We start from the raw sequence: 19,724 nt of genomic DNA on the forward strand, positions 1-19,724 counted from the left end.
CCCGCCCATTTTTTTGGGGTGGTTTTCCAGTCCGGGGGCGTCAAGCGATTCTGGGTTCTAGGGTTCTCCTACGTCCGCCCTCACCCAAAAGAATGAAGGCTGAATGGGCTTTTTGCAAGCCTACTTCTTTTCATTTTCACTCTGTTTCTCCTGTTTTCTTGGAAAAAAAGAGAGAATAGTTTTTCCTCAGGCCAATAATAGAAGAACGAGTTAATCGCATTGATTCGATGGCACTTAGTTTTTGGTCCAAAATGAACTTCGAGAAATTAAACAAAAACACTTATCCGAGAGAAACCGCCTTAAGTTCAATCCCTCTTGAGAAAAACAGTACTCCTGTGTCATTGACAATAAAGGAAAATACACCTATCACGTCTTTATTTTATCTTAATCATGAAAATCTACTCTCTATTTTGAAAATGTATATAAGCTTATCTTAAAATTATTTTGAAAATCTCCTCTCTAAAATTAAAACGTGTGTTATACAAACCTATTTTCTATATTTAAGACTATATTTCTATCTACCAAACCGTTAATTAACTGTTAAATTTGACTTTAAATTATTTTTGACTAAATTATTTTTTTAACATAATAATTATTTCAAAATGGGAAAATGACAAATGAAAACCCCTAATATGTGAAATTATGATTTGAGACTCTTAATTTAAAAAATGACAAATAAAGACATAGTCTTATATTACAAATGTGAAATCTTAGTGAAATGTCTGAAATACTCCTCGGCCAAGTGAATGAAATTGGTGTAACTATAAAAATATAATTTAAAAACTATTAAAATGAGGATAAAATAGTAAATAAAATTTATTTTAATATAAATTTTAGTTAAAACTAATATTTTTTATATTTTTTAATGGTGTTAAACCATTGAACTAAATTATGTTTTTAAAGTAAGAAAGAGATCAAGCATAATAATGATATTTTTCTTATAGTTCAATAAATATTCTTTGTTTCAATTCGGAATTCTTAATTACTTTGATTGGATAAATCTGAATAATTAAGTCATAATTTGTTGGTTGATTGTATCATTAACTATTTCTTTTCTTTATTTTTGGTGCGGTATTTAATATAAAATCTATTTAATTAATTTGATTAAATTAAAGAAGTTACGTAAGTTAGTTAATTATAATAAATATAACATGCTTTTTTTAAAATACTTTAATCATCTTTATTATATTTTCCCTCCATCTCATACTTGATATAGTTGAGGGAGTATAATATGGATGATTTGAAAAAAATTGATAGATATAGAAAATAATTTATATATTTAAGATTAAAATTAACTCTATTATTAGGTTCTATCTAAGAGTATTATTATTCATTTATTTAAAAAATACTTTTTAATCCTCTCGAATAAATATCAGTGCCGGAGCTCAGCACGCGGCCTGGATCCCTTTCTGTTCTTTCTCGTCGTTCATCCCATCCCATTCCCCAATCAAGCGCAGAGTCTCTCAGACTCACCGACCTTCCGATCCAATTTCATCTTGGTTTATGAGGTATCTTTTTCCATCTTTATGATTAGGCATCGTCTTTTCTGTTTTGCTGATCTGAAGAGTAGCCTTTATTGTGAACTGTTTCGCCATCCTCAGAACCCAACCATTCTAATTCTCTTCTTGAGTGATTACGGCTTTTCTTTTCTCTTTTTTGGTTGAATGATCTTGATACATATATGCTCTCCATGGGTCTGTTTTATATTTGCTTCCATGAATTTCTTTGGGTATGCTTGCGTCTTTAGGGTTTCTTAACCCAATACCGCCCGAGGAGTTTTATAGGTCTTCGCAACCTGATCCACCCTTTCGTTAGGCAATATTATGTATGTCCATTCTACCTATAAGTAATTGGCATGGCATCTTTGAGGAAAGAACGTGCATTTTGGTATGCTGGTCGGCGAATTATTATTTTCTTCTCACCTTGTTTCTCTTGCGTCATTAATTTTCATGGGGAATAGGGCTTCGATTTTCTTCCATATTGTAATTCGATTTGTGGATTTTTCACTTGAGTTTTTAAACGACGTTAACTTTTTCTTGAATAATTTTCGTATTGTTGGACAGACGATTCGGTTCTGGGAACACTTTCTTCTTTCAGATCTTGAAAGTATATTTTTTTTTCCTTTTATTGGTTATGTTATACTTGCTTCCCACTTGACTAATCTTGAGTGTTCTTGATGCAGCTCGAAGGAGAGACCCACTCTTGGGTAAGTTTTTTTTTTTTTTTTTTTAACAACTGCTTTGTTCTGGTCTTTGCGTTTGAATATTTTTCTACGAGTCTTTTATATTGCTGTTATGTCCACATACAGTAGATCCTACACTTTGTAGGTCTTGAAACTTCTGTTCGTATCTGGGGTTTAAATATTTTTCCTACTTATTTACTCTGAATTTAGAGTGGATGAGACCAAGTTTTGGAAGTGACACCAATTGTTTGAGGACACCGTGTGTATACAAATGTGCTTACTGATTCATCTCTAGATCGATTTTGCTTTTTACAGTTTTAGCAGACTTATATAATGTAAATATTATGTTACGTGTACATACCCATGGCCTCAAGTTAATTATCAATATGATCTGGTTGTCACTGTCAAGCTTAAAATTTGTTTTGATTTTGCTGGTTTCATTGATCACCAACGAAATCTAATTTAATTTAATTTTCATGCATTGTTTCTGGCGGATGCAATATCTTTATTGAACCTTTTGTCTCTTGTATTGTTTTTTGCAATTTTCAGTGGTACGCGGATTAAGACCCGCAAACGGAATATTGCAGCACCACTGGACCCTGCAGCATTTTCGGATGCAGTGGTCCAGATTTACTTGGATAATGCTGGTGATCTGGTAATATGGAACACAATTTTAAATGCTAGCCTGTATTTGACTATTTTGGTGCATGCTCCATGCTGCATGTGCATACTGTTTTTACTTAGGCTGATTAAGTAATTTTATGTTTACAGGAACTTGTTGCTAAGAGCATTGAGTCCTCAGACCTTAACTTCTCAAGATACGGTGACACCTTTTTTGAGGCAAGCTCTCTCAAACAGTATAGTTTTTTTCAATTGATTTAGTGTTGATATCCTGTCTGGAATTTTTTTCATTCTCGATTTGTATGTAGAGAGTTCTACAAATTTGATACATAGCATCTTGGCATTGAAGTCTACCTAGCTTCTTTTACTGTGATAGTGTGCCTTTCTTAAATAACTTCTGTTCTGTACTTCTATTAACATTCTGTGCGTTATGTCGTGCAATGTATTATTGTCTACTGTTATCTATTATTCTGGCAGTGATATCGTTAGTGGCTACCGTTTGTCTGAGGTCCATGTTATCATGTCATCATTAATAGATTTGTTATCAATCTGTTCTTAGATTGAAACTCTCTTCATTTCTCATGTACAGCCTTATCATTAAGTTTGAGGTTCAAATCATATTGGTAATACCAAATTTTCACATGTTAACACAGATGACAAAAGTGATGCTTGGCTGATTTAAAGTAAGAGGATGGTTGTCCTAAACGCTTTATTTACATAGATGACTAAAGCAATGCTTGTTTGTTAGTTTTTTCAGCATTAAGGAGTCTCTTGCTTGATATTTTTTTTTTACTGTTGTGGTCTTCTAAATAACTATGAATGCTGATATAGTTGCAAAACTTGATAAATTAGGAGGACATTGAAGTTAAAATTTCAGTTCCGTAATCTTTACTTGTGCATTTGCAAGAAAATTAGCCATACTATTTATTTTGAATATTTGAATATTTGAATTCTCTTTTGCCCTATTTGATTTATGCAAAGGAAATTTAATTCCCCCACAAAAAAAATTGTTATTTTAGGTTTTTGTGACCACATAAATTGATTTCGGGATCTGCAAGTGCACTGCAGTAGTAGTCATTTTGTGCAGACTGCGTATCTAGTGACAGCAATATTCTTAGTCTGTTGGACTATCCTAGTTTGTTATTGCTAGTTCTGATTCATGCTGATAGTGTATCGGCCTGTTGCATTACCACAGGTTGTTTTCACTGGGGGGCGTACGCAACCTGGAACTACCAAGCCTGATGAGGGGGAGCGTCATCCTTACTCTATAATTGAGTGTGAGCCAAAGCGTGAAGTCATATCACCGTCTGTAATCTACATACAGAAGATTTTGCGGCGCAGGCCTTTTCTTATCAAGAATCTTGAGAATGTCATGCGAAAATTTCTGCAGTCATTGGAACTGTTTGAGGAAAATGAAAGGAAAAAGCTGGCAATTTTCACAGCACTTGCATTCTCCCAGAAGCTATCGGGTCTCCCACCAGAAACTGTGTTCCAGCCACTTCTCAAAGATAACCTTGTGGCCAAAGGGTTAGTCCTGTCATTCATAACTGACTTCTTCAAGGAGTATCTGGTTGACAACAGCCTTGATGATCTCATATCAATTCTGAAGCGGGGAAAAGTGGAGGATAATCTATTGGACTTCTTCCCTCCTGCAAAAAGATCTAATGATGCTTTTGCCGATCATTTCAAGTAAGATTTACTTATTAGTGGTTCAGACATTTCTTTACGGACATGTCAGTAACTTATCATGCTGATTACTTGATGATTTCATTTTGAGAAGGTTAGTGCTAGTAAGATCTGTCTGTGTAATTTGGGAGCATGTGATTTTGTGACATTTTAATTATGGGTTTGATTCTAAACTCCCTTTTTTTTTTGGCGGTATCCCAACGTCTTAAGTAGTTGGATAAATTCAAAGTTAAATTGTCAGTTTCTACTTTCTAATTATTCCTTCTCCCTGAACTTATTCTTCAAATTTCTAATCAACACATTTTCCTCACAAAATCAGATATTAAACATGTGATAACATCCTCGTATATCCTGGCACACCGATGGGGCCCAATGTTATCTGGCACATGGGCCGGAGAGTAATCAGAAAGAAACAACTATTAGTATTATAGCCTTAATGATGCCTTGAAAACATCGTTCTGACACGACCATATAAATTCAGGGAGAAGGAATGATGAGTCCTGGAAATGACTGCTGTCATTTACAATTTTAATTATTCAAGCCGGTTTTGTTGTTCATCATTTACAATTTTAATTATTCAAGTCGGTTTTGTTGCTCAGGTATTTTAGAGTTCTAATCTCTCTCTTAATCTTTTCTGGCCAAAAATGGAAAAAAAAAATTTCTTAATCTTTGAAGTCCGTAATAGGAAAGGAAAAATAAGTGTCCTTGGGTTTTTGTTAAACTTTTTGGGATGGTGCTGAATGGGCGGCCAGAATCATAAATTAGAGTGGGGTATCAATGTTTTATAGCTAAAGCATTTGCTGGTATTATTTCTCATCATCTCTGTTCAGTCGCTTAGCATTATAACTAGTGGTTGTTAATTGATTACTCTATCTGCTTCTGTTTATGTTGCCAGGTCAATTCCTTTTAAATTATCTAATTTGCCCTTAATTTCCTTAATTCATTTTATCTATTCTTTCATAATTTTCTCTTGCTTAATCGAATTTGGTAAATATGAGGGTATAATTGGAAAAGTATTAGTTAATGCTGACAGATAGATAAAAACAGACATTTTCTTCAAACTGATAGTAAAAAAAGCAATGACGGAGTATCTAAATGTGGTTTTCCTTGTCATTCTCTATAAACTGTTCTGGGAGAAGGAATTATTGACGCGGTTTTTAAATCACTGTACTGGGAAGGTAGTCAGTGTATTCTGGTTTGGCGGTGTGGTTTTGAGGGTTTTTTTTGTGGTAATAATTAATATCATCAACCAAGATGCAACTTATAAATGTGTATTCATTTTCAACTTCTTAGCAAGGAAGGACTGGCAGCCTTGGTGGAGTATAATGAGAAGAAAATCTTTGAGGTGAAACTTAAGGAGATGAAGTCTGCTCTTACAACTCAGATAACAGAGGAAACTGATATACCTGAGGTCATAGAAACCGTGAAGGTACGGGTTAGAGATGCTAAGTTACCAGACACAGAGGTTGTGAGGGTTCTGTGGGATGTCTTAATGGATGCTGTTCAGTGGTCAGGGAAAAATCAGCAACAGAATGCAAATGCAGCCCTGCGTCAGGTGTAATGCATGCCTTCACTGTGCTTATTTGATGTTTTCTCAGAATCTTATTTGTTAGTTAAATGGATTTACTTTGGTTTCTTGTTGGGAGCAAAAAGGCGTTTGGGTGTGCAGCCTTCTTGATGAATTAGTATGTTAAATGTAAAATATTTTTGCTTTTTGGAGCTTATTGATGACAGTGCTATGTTGATGATTTAAGGTTAAAACTTGGGCGGAACTGTTGAATACTTTCTGCACCAGTGGGAAACTTGAGCTGGAACTGATGTACAAAGTACAGATGCAATGCTATGAGGACGCTAAATTGATGAAGCTCTTCCCTGAGATTGTTAGGTCTCTTTATGACCAGGATGTTCTGGCAGAAGATACCATTCTTCATTGGTTCCGGAAAGGAACGAACACCAAGGGAAGGTATGCAATTATTGTGGAGAGGTCGATTGTTCTGTGTCCCCCCCCCCCCCGGGGGCGGGGAGGGGCGTGCATTTTTTAAACCAAATTTTCTGTATTACTCGTCGGGTGAAGTTGATTATTTTCGAATCCTTATGCTGCAGGCAAACCTTCGTGAAGGCCCTGGAACCCTTTGTTAACTGGCTGGAGGAGGCGGAAGAGGAGGAATAGTTGGAGCCCAGATATATCTGTCTTCGGCCTGTTTGTCTTTATGCATCCAATTTCTGAGATATAGACTCGTGTTGTCCTAACATTGCTTTCCCCTGCACTCTTATTAGTAGATCTCCATCCCCGCTGTGTGCATGCACGCATGCATGCGTGTGATAGTGGTTCTGTTATCCTTTACAAAAGTGTGTTTTTGATTTGGATGTTTGCACCAATGATGGTTCTATTAGATGTTCTTAATAAGGAGCTATCATATCTTAACGTGGCTTTCAAATTGTTGGTTGTGGTGTCAGTTGTTTATTAGCCTCTTCTAATTTATTCAGCTCAAAGGTAGGACGCAATGCACGTATGAGGAAAGATTGCTAATTGCGTGTTCCTGTTTTTGTTTCCTCCCTAGACACAGCGCATTTGTTGCGAGATTTTTCCGCTTAAACAATGGATCCTGAGCGCACTCATGCAAAGTCTAACAGCTTTGAGCATACTGTTGGTTATTTTGCCCCCCTAAGGTAGAATTGGAGCCACTTCGAATGTTGACTAGCTGGGACGGGGCTCATCTTGCATGCTATGAAGCATCTTAAAAAAGTGCAGCAGCCTCGCTCCAGTATTTTCCTGGCCATGTAAATAAACCATGCTGAAACTAACAGGTTATGAAATTGCCCTCGGGTCTTTGACATAACGCGATCAATCGTGCCAAAAATGGGACTCTAGATACAATTCTCTCGAGGGCCATGGATCAGGACGCCACGCTCAAGTATTTGCTTTAAGGTTGTGCTGATTGCTGACTGGTTAGTTTAAGCAGCTCATCATTTGAAAATCTGTCAGAATTCCTGGCACCCTCCATTGGAGTGTAGAGGTCTCATTTCATATGATTTTACTTGGTCTTCTTTGCACAATTAAAAGAAATGCTTAAAGGCTAAAAATGATTAATAGTCCGCAGCCATGTAAGCAGGCGCGTACATTTCTTCAACGGGATGATCTTGATTCAGTTTATTAAACAACGACACAGGCCACAAGATCCGTACATAACAAACTTCAAAACCCATTTGAGGAAGCCAAAAAACCAAGAAATAACAGAACCAAGATACTACTTTGGCAATGCGGCAATGCATGCCATTCTAACTTTTTCGGTTACTCTCTGCGTCAGGTTAAAATGGAAAAGATGAACTTTTGTGAAATTAAGAAAGGTGCCGGCGCAGGCGTTCACTTATTGGGTTTGGGCCTAATCTCGATTCCTTGAATGACAAGGCCGCTCTTCCAGTGGCCCCCCTTGATTTCACAAACAGCCATTTCCAGGGCCTTATCATCTATTCCTTCGTTGAAGAAGTCTCCCAATTCGATCTCCAGCCATCCATCTGCTCTCTTGTTTGGAGGTTGTGGATCGACATTCTCTGCAGGAATGGGCGTGCCTGCCTCAACTCCCAGGATACGCGCACGATTGAAGAGGCTGGCACGCCTGGGAACAATTGGTTGTTGTCGCCCCCGTGTTCCTCCGTTTGGATCTAAATAGACTGATCGCTTGCGAGCATCACTGTCATTCCCGGCAATCCCAACGGAGACCTCCACCGGTTGGTGTTCGAACCCATAGGCGCTGGGAGTTAAGTTAAACACGAGGTATGCTGCATACGAAGTTGAAGGAGACAGCATGCGCGTGTTGATCCGCCCTCGCATTTCCAGCCAACACACGCACAAAAGTTCAGCAACCTCCTCAAACCTGCAAGGCCCCCCAGTCGGGTCACGTCGCAACAAACAAGCAGAATACGAAAACACCACAGCGTTCTATTCACTCACCTGCCCTTGGGCTCCGAAGTCCTCCACCTCCAATACCTCGGAGTGCATCCCCAAACAATAGAGAGACTTCTCGGGGACAGCATGAAACATTTCGCCCCGCATAATTTATCCAGCCAAAAGCTCTGAATATGAACGAAAATATAGAGGCGTAAGATTGAAACCCCTGATCTAAGCAAAAAGGAATTACCGCAGCACTAAGATTGGACGGATAAGCGTAAATCTGCTGAGGTTGGAATGAAACAAAACAAAAGAGTCGAAATTGAGAAATGAGGATAATGAGGGAAGAAGGGGAAGGAATGCCTACCTTGAGACCGTCGTCGTCGATGAGGAGGGGTTGGCGGGAGAGAGAGAGGTAGAGATGCTTCTTGGAAGAGAAGGAAGGGGGAGGGGAAGAACGGGAGAGGAGGGAGAGCCAATCGGAAGGGAGGAAGGAATCCCAGAGGGCGTCGGAGTCGGCGGCGGAACGGAAGGAGGAAGAAACACAGGAGAGCCTGCAGGCGTCGCGGGGGGAGGTGAAGGAAAGGACGTGGGCGATGCAGGCTTCGGGGAGATCCATGGGTGTTGAATTTTGGGCGCGCTTCCGCTTCAGCGTTGCTTACTGTTGGGTTTGTTTGGGCTGCAGAAGGGCTGCTTATATGCGCGGCGAACGAAGCTTAGCGCTTAAGTCTCGCCGCTGGATGCCCCGTCAGAATAGTATCTTTTGTTTCATTATTTATTCCCTACCTTTATATTTCCCTTGACCTTTTCGTTTCTGAAATGAACCGGCCCATTCTTGGCCGACTGAGTGAATATATTCATTCATTTATTAATTCTGCTCTCATCGGTTGTGTTTATACTGCTTACTTCTTACTTCCGATCTTAATTATAAAATTTTATTTATATTTATAATATAAGTAGAAGACGAGGTAGTACTTATCTATTGATTGTCTCTTTCCTTGCACGCCTTCCTTCCTAGCTCCCAATTTCTGTCTCGGTCCTCTCAATTTGGAGCTCATCCCTCACTCGCAGTCACAAAATGTTGGGTGAATGCATATTATTATTATTATTATTATTCGTCCTAAGTCCTAACCCCTTGTGGGAAGGCTCCGCCGACAGGGAAAAGATACAACGGGCTTTCTTTGGTGTGTCCGACTCGTAGAACTCCACGTGTTGCGGTGGCAGTCACACACGAGTTGGCACATGCATGCATTTGCATATGAACGGAGCATCCGCGAGAGGAGGAGGGCTGGAAGGGGAAGGAGAAGGAAGAGCGCTGAAATCTGCCCACATTTCGCTCCTTCCCTCTCAGACTTGTTCCCAATGTTAACCATTGTTCTTTCGTTTTCTCTTCCCTCCTCAAACATGCGCCATGGCTTTCCCTTCTTTGCTTCCCCCTCTTTTCCCTTCTTCCCCATAGCTTCCCCTCCCCTCCCGCGCAGGGTCCTTCAATCTCTTTTGGGGGACCCTTCGCCCCTTCCCTTTCATTAATTCCCTTTCTTTCTTTCCTTTTCTCTTTTTTCATTTCTTTCTTGATCTCTCGCCTTAGATGATTGCATCCGCGCCACTATGAATTGTTTCTCGTGTTTCACCTCCCAGAAAAGTAAGAAAAACATTGGCGGCGGAGACCTTGAATCTGCACCTCAGGATCATGTCGCTTTGAAACCCCCGGGTACATTCCTTTCTGTTGTTTGAATCCAATACAGTCGCTCCAAAATTCCTATCGTCAACGGCATATATAGCATTGAACGCACTAGTTTGCTTGTTTTTCTAATAATAATAACACGAGAAATAAAGTCTCACAATTATCATGCTGCGGTTTTTGGGAAGGCAGATAATGGAAACCCAGGTCAGAGCCCAAGCATTCAGGCGCAAGCATTCACTTTCCGCGAGCTAGCAACCGCCACCAAGAATTTCAGGCAGGAATGCCTGCTGGGTGAAGGTGGATTTGGACGAGTGTACAAGGGCACCATTCCGGCAACCGGCAAGGTCATCCCCGCTCTCATTAAGCAACAGAAGAAATACAAATTCAATAATATTACTTACCTCTCCTATGCTTGTGGGTGGCACATACAGGTGGTAGCTGTGAAGCAGTTGGACCGAAATGGGATGAATGGCAGCAAGGATTTTCTGACAGAGGTTGCGGTTTTGAGTCGCCTCAACCATGAAAACCTGGTGAATCTAGTTGGTTATTGTGCCGATGGGGACCAGCGTCTTCTGGTGTATGAATACATGTCGGGGGGCTCTCTATGTGATCGTCTTTTTGGTACCCTATCCCTTCACCTCATCTAGTTGAATCAAATTAGTAGATCCATTTTGCATGCCGTATAACAATATTGACAAATGTGCATGGCAGAGCCAGAGGAAGGCAAGTCTCCATTGGATTGGTTCAACAGAATGAAAATAGCGTCGGGAGCAGCCAGAGGACTAGAGTATTTGCATGACAAGGCCAATCCACCGGTTGTCTACAGGGACTTGAAATCCTCGAATATCTTGCTGGATGATAATCTTAACCCCAAACTATCTGATTTTGGGCTCAACAAGCTTTCCGGGGGAGACAGGTCAAATCTTATATCCCCCGGAGTTACAGGTACTTACGGCTACTCTGCTCCCGAGTACATCAGGACCGGACACCTCACCTTGAAATCAGACGTCTACGGTTTTGGAGTTGTGCTGCTGGAGCTCATCACCGGACGACGAGCCATTGATACTACCAAACCCAATGAGGAGCAAAATTTAGTTTCATGGGTATGTGATCATGTTAAATCCGCTCGTCCCGTTAAATTCCTGCCTTGTTAATTTAGCATCTGGTGCAATGAGCAGGCACAACCCTTATTCAGAAATCCAAAACAATTCCCAGACATGGCGGATCCGCTACTGAAGAAGCATTTCCCGGAAAAGGATCTGAATCAAGCTGTGGCAGTAGCGGCCATGTGCCTCCAAGAGGAAGAAGGGGCGAGGCCTTTGATGAGCGACGTAGTAACTGCTCTGAGTTTCCTGTCCATGGTTCCACCGGAAGTAATTCCTGCATCGCTGTCGCCGGCCACCTTGCCCCCGCAGGATGATGGCTCCGAAGAGGAAGAGGAAGAGGAGGAGGAGGAGGAGGATGAGGAGGAGGAGCCCGATTCTGATGAGACGGGGGGGAAATCAAGCCGCAGCAGCAGCGTGAGTTGGGAAGAGGGAAGCGTGACATCCAGCAAGAAATCGCGAAATTTAAGCAAGAAGAAAAGTAGCTCCAGAGATTTGAAGCAGAAGAGCAGCAAGAAGGGTGGAGGAAAAGTGTCGAGCAGAAAGAGCAGCAGACAATCATCGAGAAGCAGGAAGATGAGCACGGAACGGGAGGAAGGAATGCATGAGAGAGGGAGCAGCAGGATGTCTCAAAGAGACATGTCATTTGGGCTCACCAGCAGCGGCGGCGACGACAGTGACGGGGGCTCACAGGAAGGGGCCCACCAGCGGTTGCAGCACGCCCATACCGCCAAACAACCTCATAAGGATCCCCACAGGGAACGACTCACCGCTTCCAGCGCCCGAGTCTAATCACTATTTGCATCTTTCTTTGCTTCCCACACCCATTCCAGAATAGCCACACTCACTCGTCTTTTACGCCAACGGTTTCATTTATTTGGGCTTTTTTTTTTTAAAAAAAATGATTTCTTAATTTTTATTTTAATATGTCTTTGGGCTCACCATTCGCTTTTTTTTTTTTTTTTTTGCATCACTCTCATCTTATAATTAAGCGCCACGCAGGACACGCGAACCAGATATTGACACGCCCGGGGTCATTCACTGGTAACTTCTTCATTACCGCATGCTATCCTCCTCTCCCCTGCTGGTTCTTCATTAAGACCGTTTGTGACCACTTTAATTCGTCTCCTACTTACACACACGCACACACGACATATCTAACATTGTTTTATTGCGCCCAACATGATACGCTCCTATTCCAGTTTCAAATGGCAGGGACGAGGTGAATATTCGATGGTTGAATTATTTGCCCATTTGAAAATTGTGTGCCCTGGCAGAACCTTTGTAACGAGTTTCAAGGTCATAAAACTTCAATTTTATAGTTTGTATTTTCATGTAATCACGATAAATAAAGTTTAGTAAAGGCTTCGACACTAATAATTCAACCCAGTTTGTGATGAACTAGGAAGCAATAACTCATAAGCTTTGTTGTGGAACTTCGGGAAGGGGGAAAATTTTTGATGAATTAGGGAATTAATTAATCAAAAGAAAGCTTAAAGGAAGCATAGGCATGAGCATGAGCATGTGCAGCCCAATTACATTTGCGGTGAAATTAAAACAAAAAGCTGTTTATCTTCTTTAGTAAATTAATGCTAGCAATTGCGGATGGTGAACACTTTGGAATGAGTCATTTCGTTTCGCATGACGTCGCGGAGTCAAAGCGCGTGGGGCGCGTGGGCTAGTTGACAAAATAATCCTGACCTGGCGGGATGGGCATGGCCATGGCGTGAAAGCTAAAAAGTGACGGGTCACAGGGCAAACATAAAAATAAAATAAAAAATATTCAGATTAAATTACTTATATTTATCATACTAATTTCTCAAATTAGATAGAGCCATGTGTTTTATGTTTTCTCATGTTGGTTGATCGGTAGTTGTACATATAAATATATGCATGTCAGTGTCACAGCCTCCTCAAACCTGGTAATCCCAGCCTCTTCCTTAGATTTCAACACAAGACTGCAAAGGGGATACAACGACATACTCATACTGCAATTTTAATATCATCATAAGCGAGCAGCATCAATGGCAGCTCCAAAGCCAGCATTTCTTTTATGGCCCACCCTAAACGCGGGAATCAAAACAAAGGTACATACACCAAGCCAATTACGCATGATCTTAATGGATGAATATACATTTAATGTATAAGATGATCAAATAAAATTACTTTCAATAGGAAGATACCCATGCTTGGACAAAAAAAAAATGTACAAAGGTGATGGTCATCAACATATATACGTACATGCGTGTAATGCCCACGCTAATGCTTCGTGTCAAGTAATAATCAAGTCGGATGTTCCGGATTTGCTCTCATCTTGCTTTGCTTTCTGACACACATCCAAAAACAAAATGAACAGGTCATGTCTCATGTCATGAACACCGTAGGTAATAAATTGAAGAGAACACGGAAGTGAAGTACGTATATACAAGCATGATTAATTAGTACCGATTGGGCAAGAGTGTTCTTATAGGCCTTATCCAATTCCTCGAACACCTCCTCAATGGTTGGGCGACCTTTGCTCGATTTGGCAACACACAGAACTGCAATACGCAAGATGGCCTCAAAGTCTGCCATGTTTACTTGACCCCTCAGCCTTGGGTCTTCAAAATCCGATATTGGCCGTTTTTGGGAGCTCGCGTCTCTCGCCTACGAAAACTTGCAACTTAAATTCTACAAATATGTGTGAATGCCTAGACCTTGATTGGCTTTTTATGCGTACATGGGGATGCAAGTAATACATATATAAATAGCACTACCCACCTTCCTAGTGAGTTGATCTCTGGCATCAAGATCTAATTCTATCACCTTCTGACCCGATAGAATTTGCAAGGCAACTATTCCAAAACTATAGACGTCACTGGCACATGTTAACTTGGCATTGCTCATGTACTCTGGATCCATATACCCTATGGTTCCTCTTACATCCGTAAACACTTTGCTCTCTTCCATCCCCAGCATCTTTGCCAACCCAAAATCCGACAGTTTAGCTTGCAAACTCTCAGTCAATAGTATGTTTGTCAGCTACAATTCCAAATCCATATGCATCATTAATCACTCTCCATCCCATTCATATTTTAATTGCTCTTCCATATATATTATTAATCACGTGACGTGTATATAATTGTATACCTTGATATCTCTGTGGACAACGCAACCCTCAATATGATTGTGCAGATATTTGAGAGCGAAGGAGCAGTCCCTTAAAATCCTAACTCTTGTTTCCCATGTCAAATGACTGTCTCTTCCTGAATATATGATACATACGAAAGTGATGACTTGTGAAATGATAAGTTTAACAATATGTATTACACGCACACAAACAGAGCAGTAAGCTAAAAATTAATCATGATAGATGAGAATGTGGGAGAACAAAGGAGATAGGAAGAGATTACTCAAGAGATGTTGCGCTAGATTGCCTTGTGCACAGTACTCATACACTAAATATCTCTCTCCATCTTCAATGCAACACCCGAAGAGGCAAACCAGATTGGGATGGCGAAGCCTGGAAAGGCCTTCCACTTCGCGAGTGAAAGAATCAGAGCTGTTAGTTTTGTTCAGGTGCTTGATGGCCACCACTTGACCGCTGGGAAGAACCCCTCTGAACACCTGTCCTGCACTCCCTCTTCCCAGGCACTTCCTTTCATTCCCGTGGCTTATGGCATTCTCTATCTCTGCTTTCGAGAACCAGTACATCCCTGACCACGTCGTTATTTCTTTCAACGCCGCCGCTTCTCGAGGCTTCTTCTGCCACACACATCTCACCAGTATTGCCGTCAAGGCCATCGCAATCACCGCTAACAGAGCAACTATGGAGAACCCTGCAGAGGAAGCCAAAACAACACCCGTACTCGCTTGTTAGTCAGTCAGTGGATTTCACTCTTCACTAACTAACATGAATATAGCATGTAACTCGACCGAGTTTGATTTTACTCACATTTGAGAAATTCTGCAGGGTGATCTGCCCACAAATCGTGAATGGGAAGGAGAGAAATAGATTAATTTCATTATTTATAATAAATATGTATTGACAAGTGATGAGTGTGAGGGTGCTACCGTGGTTCGGGGGAGGAGGCCAACAACGCAAGAACTTGTCTGAAAGGGAAGGATCGTCGGGTTTGCCCGCAGCGAGGGAAACAAGAGAGGCGACGCCACAAACGGCTCTTTCGACGGGAATGTCCTGCGAGCCGACTAATTGGTCGTAGAGAGAGTCTCGGATATTCAAGACGGCGGAGACGCAGTGGGCACAAGAATCGGGAGAGGGACGGTCAAAGTGGGAGCATTGGTCGAGGGAGGGTTGGTAGAACGGGAGGCTCTGAATGTCGGAGAGTTTGAGGTTGGAGCATTTGAAGGCGCCAAGGTACAAGTTGTGGAAGCCGCAGGAGTCTGGAGAAATGGCTTGTGAAGGACGAAAGGCGTCGGAACAGGAGTGCCATTCAGTGTCGGGGATGAAGAGGGAGGTCTGGGTGCGGGCTCGGAGGGCCAGTGCTTGGGAGAAGACGGTGAGGGCGTTGCGGCAGCAGAGGGTGTTTGGGAAGCCGTCCCAGTGATCCATCTGATCCTGAACCCAACCGCACTCCGCGTATCCCACATAAGGGTAGGCACTCAGATTGAGCCCGCATTGAGCTGCGACACGAGACGAGGAGTTTCGCAAGAGCAGGAATGTTATCAGAATGAGGAGGAATGGAGGAGGAGTCATATCCAACGTAACTCCTTTGCCAGGCGGCCCAAACACTGCAATTATACATATACACTTGGCTGCCTCGTGAGTACCGGCCAGCCATGAATGGATATTCTCCCACCTTGCTCCCTGCAGCCTTCCATACCCTCGCACCCATCGCCCGCCCCTTCTACTTCCCTCATGAAATCACCGACCTTCTTATTTACAGTATTTCCCTTTGTCCTTACTTCATTAGCTGTCCAATTCCCATTGCCGGCGAGATTTTTTCCCTCCCGAGAAAAAGGCCTCGACATATTGAATCTCATCCTCAATGACTCGGCTGGGTTTTGTTCAGCCATTATTTGTGTCATGTCATCATTCGTTGTCATAAAACCAATCTTCTCCAACATTCTTTTCCCAAAACTCTCTCCATCAAATATGCTGCAATTCCTTGCAGTCCTAAATATAAGACGCTGAAGAACTACTATGATTCTTATTCTCATTTATAACACAAAAATATTAAATTAGCAAAACTTTTTAATTTTATCTTTATCAAAATTTTCTATCTCTCCGTAGTCCATTCTATTAAGAAAGGGAAGAGTACTTTATACGTGCAAAAGACATAACGTTTGTTTCCTTGTTATCATAAACAAAATATCCAAAACGGTGTTTTGCGAGTCATTTTTAAAAAACTGGTTTCGGAGCTAGGGGTATTTCAGCTATCCAGTGGGCCGATTGAGTTCAGTAGAAAGCACGGTGCAGGCCTTGGTCATACTGAAGCCCAGCTCTATTTGGACGTGAAAATGATTCACAAATTATGGCCAATTGGAACTGGCGACGTGTACCTTCCCGGTGCCGTTACGACTTTGTTTACGGTCCACACGATGTTCTTATCCGGGGCCTCGCGCGACGGCGCCCTTTCTTTCTCCTTCTACTCCCTCCCTGCTCTCTGCCATGACGCCCCTGTTTCTCGCACTGCCCTGTCGCCTCCCACGTTCCATTTCATTGGCCACGACATAAGGCATGCCTTTCTCTCTTCGTGCATTTCGTCAATTCATGCATTCTGAGGCGAGCAGCTAGTTTATTTGTTTTCAATCAATGATAATAATATGTACTTTTTGAGGCGATGAGTAGAATAATAAATCATTCATCGTTTGTTAGTGGAAATGATCGAAAGAGAACCGGCAATTTCCTAAGCAGATGAAAGGCAATGTTTTTGTTTGGCATACCCATTTGTATCTTCTGCATTCATTCGGCTCCGGTCGGAGAAATGACTAGATTGTAGATGCTATTCACGACACACTTTTTATGATTACTCTCACGAATTATTCCGTGTTCTTTCTTAGGTCATTTTTGGAAGCCAAATCATGGCGCTGGCTGCACACTCAATGTGTTTCTTCCACCGGGGAGGCAGTGCCAATATATGCATCAGATTGGGCCTGACAATTGAGAAGAGGTTGCGAAAGGTAAGAAGGATTGCTTGTGGTAGGGTGGTGGTGCTCCAAGTATTGTCCAACAGCAACGACTCAACACAATTGCGACTGTTGAGACCTTGTGGACATCACCGCAGTTTGGGTTCGAGACCTTCGAAATCGCTCAGACAACAGAAACAAGAATTCTCCGCTTCGGCGCACGGCACCCGCACAAATACACCCCAGGTACTCGCTGGTTCCTGTCCTGTCTCAGGGGCTTCCTCTTCATTGGTCATTTTTGGCTCTCAGGTGTCTGAATTTCTGGCGGAGAGAGCGACTGTTTTCCTGAAAGATTGGAGCTACTCGCGCTTCTTGGAATTGACCGGTATATTGTTGTGTGCTCTTATTATTATTCCGTCGGCCGATGCTGTTGATGCTCTCAAAACTTGTGCCTGCTTATTGAAGGAATGCAGGTATACGTCACACGCCTTTTCAGTCCTGCTTCTGGCTCGGTGACAGAGTTTGACCATGTAATTCATCTATGTAGGATAGAACTGGCCAAGTGCATATCCAATCCATCCTGCGCTGCCAATATTGCTTGTCTCCAAACTTGCAATGATCGACCTGATGAGACTGAATGCCAAGTTAGTCCTTCCTCTGCCTTTATTGACGTGCATCTCTATTCTCTTCTCTGTTGTATAACGACCCTTTTTTTCAATTTTCCTTCTTAACTCTCCAGATCAAATGCGGGGACGTGTTCGTGAACAATGTGGTTGATGAATTCAACGAGTGTGCAGTCTCGAGGAAAAAATGTGTGCCTAGGAAATCTGATGTCGGAGAATTTCCCGCTCCAAATCCCGATGTCCTGGTGAAGAGCTTTGACATTGGAGATTTCAGTGGGAAGTGGTTCATCAGTGCCGGCTTAAATCCTTCCTTTGATACTTTTGACTGCCAATTGCATGAATTTCACACTGAATCCAACAAACTTGTTGGTAATTTATCATGGAGAGTACAGGCTCTAGATGGCGGATTTCTTACTCGATCAGCTGTGCAGAGATTTGTACAAGATCATTCTCAGCCTGGGATACTCTACAATCACGATAATGAGTACCTTCACTATCAGGACGACTGGTAACTCATTGCTCAAAAGCCGGCATTTCTGCAATTCTCAAATTTTAGAACGGCATTAGCAAAAATTTCATTACTTTGTGGCCCCTTTCAGAGTCAGTTACCTCATTCACCCCTTAAAATCTGCCGGCTACTCCATTACATACATGTGTATTTTTGTAGCAGTAGGGAGTGAAATTAACTAGCCTTTTTTCACACCTAAAGAATTTGTATTATATAGGGAAATATAGGAGAGAAAAAAATTCCCCATTAAAAATTTTGTTGTTGATAAGGATCTAATAGTTTTTATGCACAAGAACAAATCATACTGTTCGAATTTTATACACATAAAGTATGATGTAGATCCTTCTTATCAATGAAATTTTTCAATGAAGAGCATTTCCCTATTATATTTATATATATATATATTGATGTAATGATGCTATAAAAAAGGAAGAAAAAGATAACATCTGGATGATCTGGGGATCTTTTCAAAGTTGAGGCCTTACAAAGGTTCTCGGGTCTGTAGATCTCACTCAGTTGCGTGTTGTGTGAACCCAGGTACATTATATCATCGAAGATTGAGAAGAAAGCAGACGATTACGTATTTGTTTATTACAGAGGGAGGAACGATGCATGGGATGGGTACGGAGGTGCGGTTGTGTATACAAGGAGTGCAGTTTTACCGGAAAGTATAGTTCCGGAACTCGAGAAAGCAGCAAAGAGGGTGGGAAGGGACTTCAGCAAGTTCAAGAGAACAGATAACAGGTGTGGGCCAGAGCCTTCCCTGGTGGAGAAATTGGAGAAAAAAGTAGAGGAAGGGGAGGAGACGATTGTGAGGGAGGTAGAAGAGTTAGAAGGGGAGGTAGAAAGGGTGGGTAAAACGGAGATGAACCTGTTTCAGAGGCTAGCGGAAGGGTTCAAAGTACTTCGGGAAGACGAGGAAAATTTCTTGAGGGGCCTCAGCAACGAAGAAATGAACCTGCTCAACCAGCTTCAAATGGAAGCCACTCAAGTAGAGGAGCTCTTCGGACGTGCCTTGCCACTCAGGAAACTCAGATAACTGCTCCATGCCAAACCACTTTTATTTCATCTTCGGTCTCTGTCTGCTGTTGCCATTGTGTCTATTTCAGAATCATCACATTATTTCCGACTCATTGCCATTCGTTACGGTCTCTTTGTGAATATTCACTAATAGTGCTGTCACTCGTGCGACCACCGACGTCATGTCCCAAGTTTTAGTCCTATCTCGATGCTAGCAAAGTGGAACCACCCAACAATTACATTTAACCGTGGAAATTGATGCTAAACAAATTCAATGCAGAGTGAAAAACTATTGTCCACTGATGAGTCGATGCTGGAAGAATCGGGAGGGTGAAAGCA

General features: G+C 41.7%; 5 protein-coding genes across 6 annotated transcripts; 3 read left to right on the plus strand and 2 right to left on the minus strand.

Annotated features, from left to right (window-relative positions):
• The first annotated feature begins 1,395 nt into the window (after positions 1-1,395).
• Positions 1,396-6,925, plus strand: LOC114746578 (basic leucine zipper and W2 domain-containing protein 2). Its single transcript, XM_028934799.1, has 8 exons — positions 1,396-1,508; positions 2,183-2,206; positions 2,732-2,837; positions 2,954-3,022; positions 3,999-4,492; positions 5,783-6,044; positions 6,244-6,452; positions 6,593-6,925. The coding sequence occupies exons 1-8, from the start codon at positions 1,504-1,506 to the stop codon at positions 6,657-6,659; spliced, it is 1,236 nt and encodes a 411-aa protein (XP_028790632.1). The 5' UTR covers positions 1,396-1,503; the 3' UTR covers positions 6,660-6,925.
• Positions 6,926-7,611: 686 nt separating this feature from the next.
• LOC114746581 (F-box protein PP2-B10) lies at positions 7,612-9,008 on the minus strand. Its single transcript, XM_028934801.1, has 3 exons — positions 8,746-9,008; positions 8,442-8,563; positions 7,612-8,364 (listed from the first exon to the last, which is right to left on the minus strand). The coding sequence occupies exons 1-3, from the start codon at positions 8,995-8,997 to the stop codon at positions 7,854-7,856; spliced, it is 885 nt and encodes a 294-aa protein (XP_028790634.1). The 5' UTR covers positions 8,998-9,008; the 3' UTR covers positions 7,612-7,853.
• A 612-nt stretch (positions 9,009-9,620) lies between these two features.
• Positions 9,621-11,957, plus strand: LOC114746570 (probable serine/threonine-protein kinase PBL25). The gene is made up of 5 exons (XM_028934785.1): positions 9,621-9,742; positions 10,124-10,406; positions 10,494-10,683; positions 10,774-11,165; positions 11,241-11,957. The coding sequence occupies exons 1-5, from the start codon at positions 9,621-9,623 to the stop codon at positions 11,955-11,957; spliced, it is 1,704 nt and encodes a 567-aa protein (XP_028790618.1).
• A 1,480-nt stretch (positions 11,958-13,437) lies between these two features.
• Positions 13,438-15,861, minus strand: LOC114746571 (probable receptor-like protein kinase At3g17420). Its single transcript, XM_028934786.1, has 7 exons — positions 15,219-15,861; positions 15,050-15,094; positions 14,558-14,971; positions 14,295-14,410; positions 13,926-14,186; positions 13,611-13,811; positions 13,438-13,491 (listed from the first exon to the last, which is right to left on the minus strand). Exons 1-7 carry the CDS (start codon positions 15,859-15,861, stop codon positions 13,438-13,440), a joined length of 1,734 nt encoding a protein of 577 aa, XP_028790619.1.
• Positions 15,862-16,718: 857 nt separating this feature from the next.
• LOC114746576 (violaxanthin de-epoxidase, chloroplastic) lies at positions 16,719-19,563 on the plus strand. Of its 2 annotated transcripts, XM_028934797.1 has the most exons (6): positions 16,720-16,843; positions 17,169-17,480; positions 17,544-17,707; positions 17,782-17,878; positions 17,974-18,365; positions 18,903-19,563. In XM_028934797.1, the coding sequence occupies exons 2-6, from the start codon at positions 17,190-17,192 to the stop codon at positions 19,402-19,404; spliced, it is 1,446 nt and encodes a 481-aa protein (XP_028790630.1). In that variant the 5' UTR covers positions 16,720-16,843; positions 17,169-17,189; the 3' UTR covers positions 19,405-19,563. The 2 variants fall into 2 exon arrangements, with proteins under 2 accessions (XP_028790629.1, XP_028790630.1); XM_028934796.1 differs by having other exon boundaries at positions 16,719-16,843; positions 17,169-17,707.
• The last annotated feature ends 161 nt before the right edge of the window (positions 19,564-19,724 follow it).

The sequence above is a fragment of the Neltuma alba genome, unplaced genomic scaffold (assembly GCF_004799145.2).
Source record: "Neltuma alba isolate B1F8T4 unplaced genomic scaffold, ASM479914v2 tig00005063_pilon, whole genome shotgun sequence".
In the NCBI taxonomy this organism is placed as follows: Eukaryota; Viridiplantae; Streptophyta; class Magnoliopsida; order Fabales; family Fabaceae; genus Neltuma; species Neltuma alba.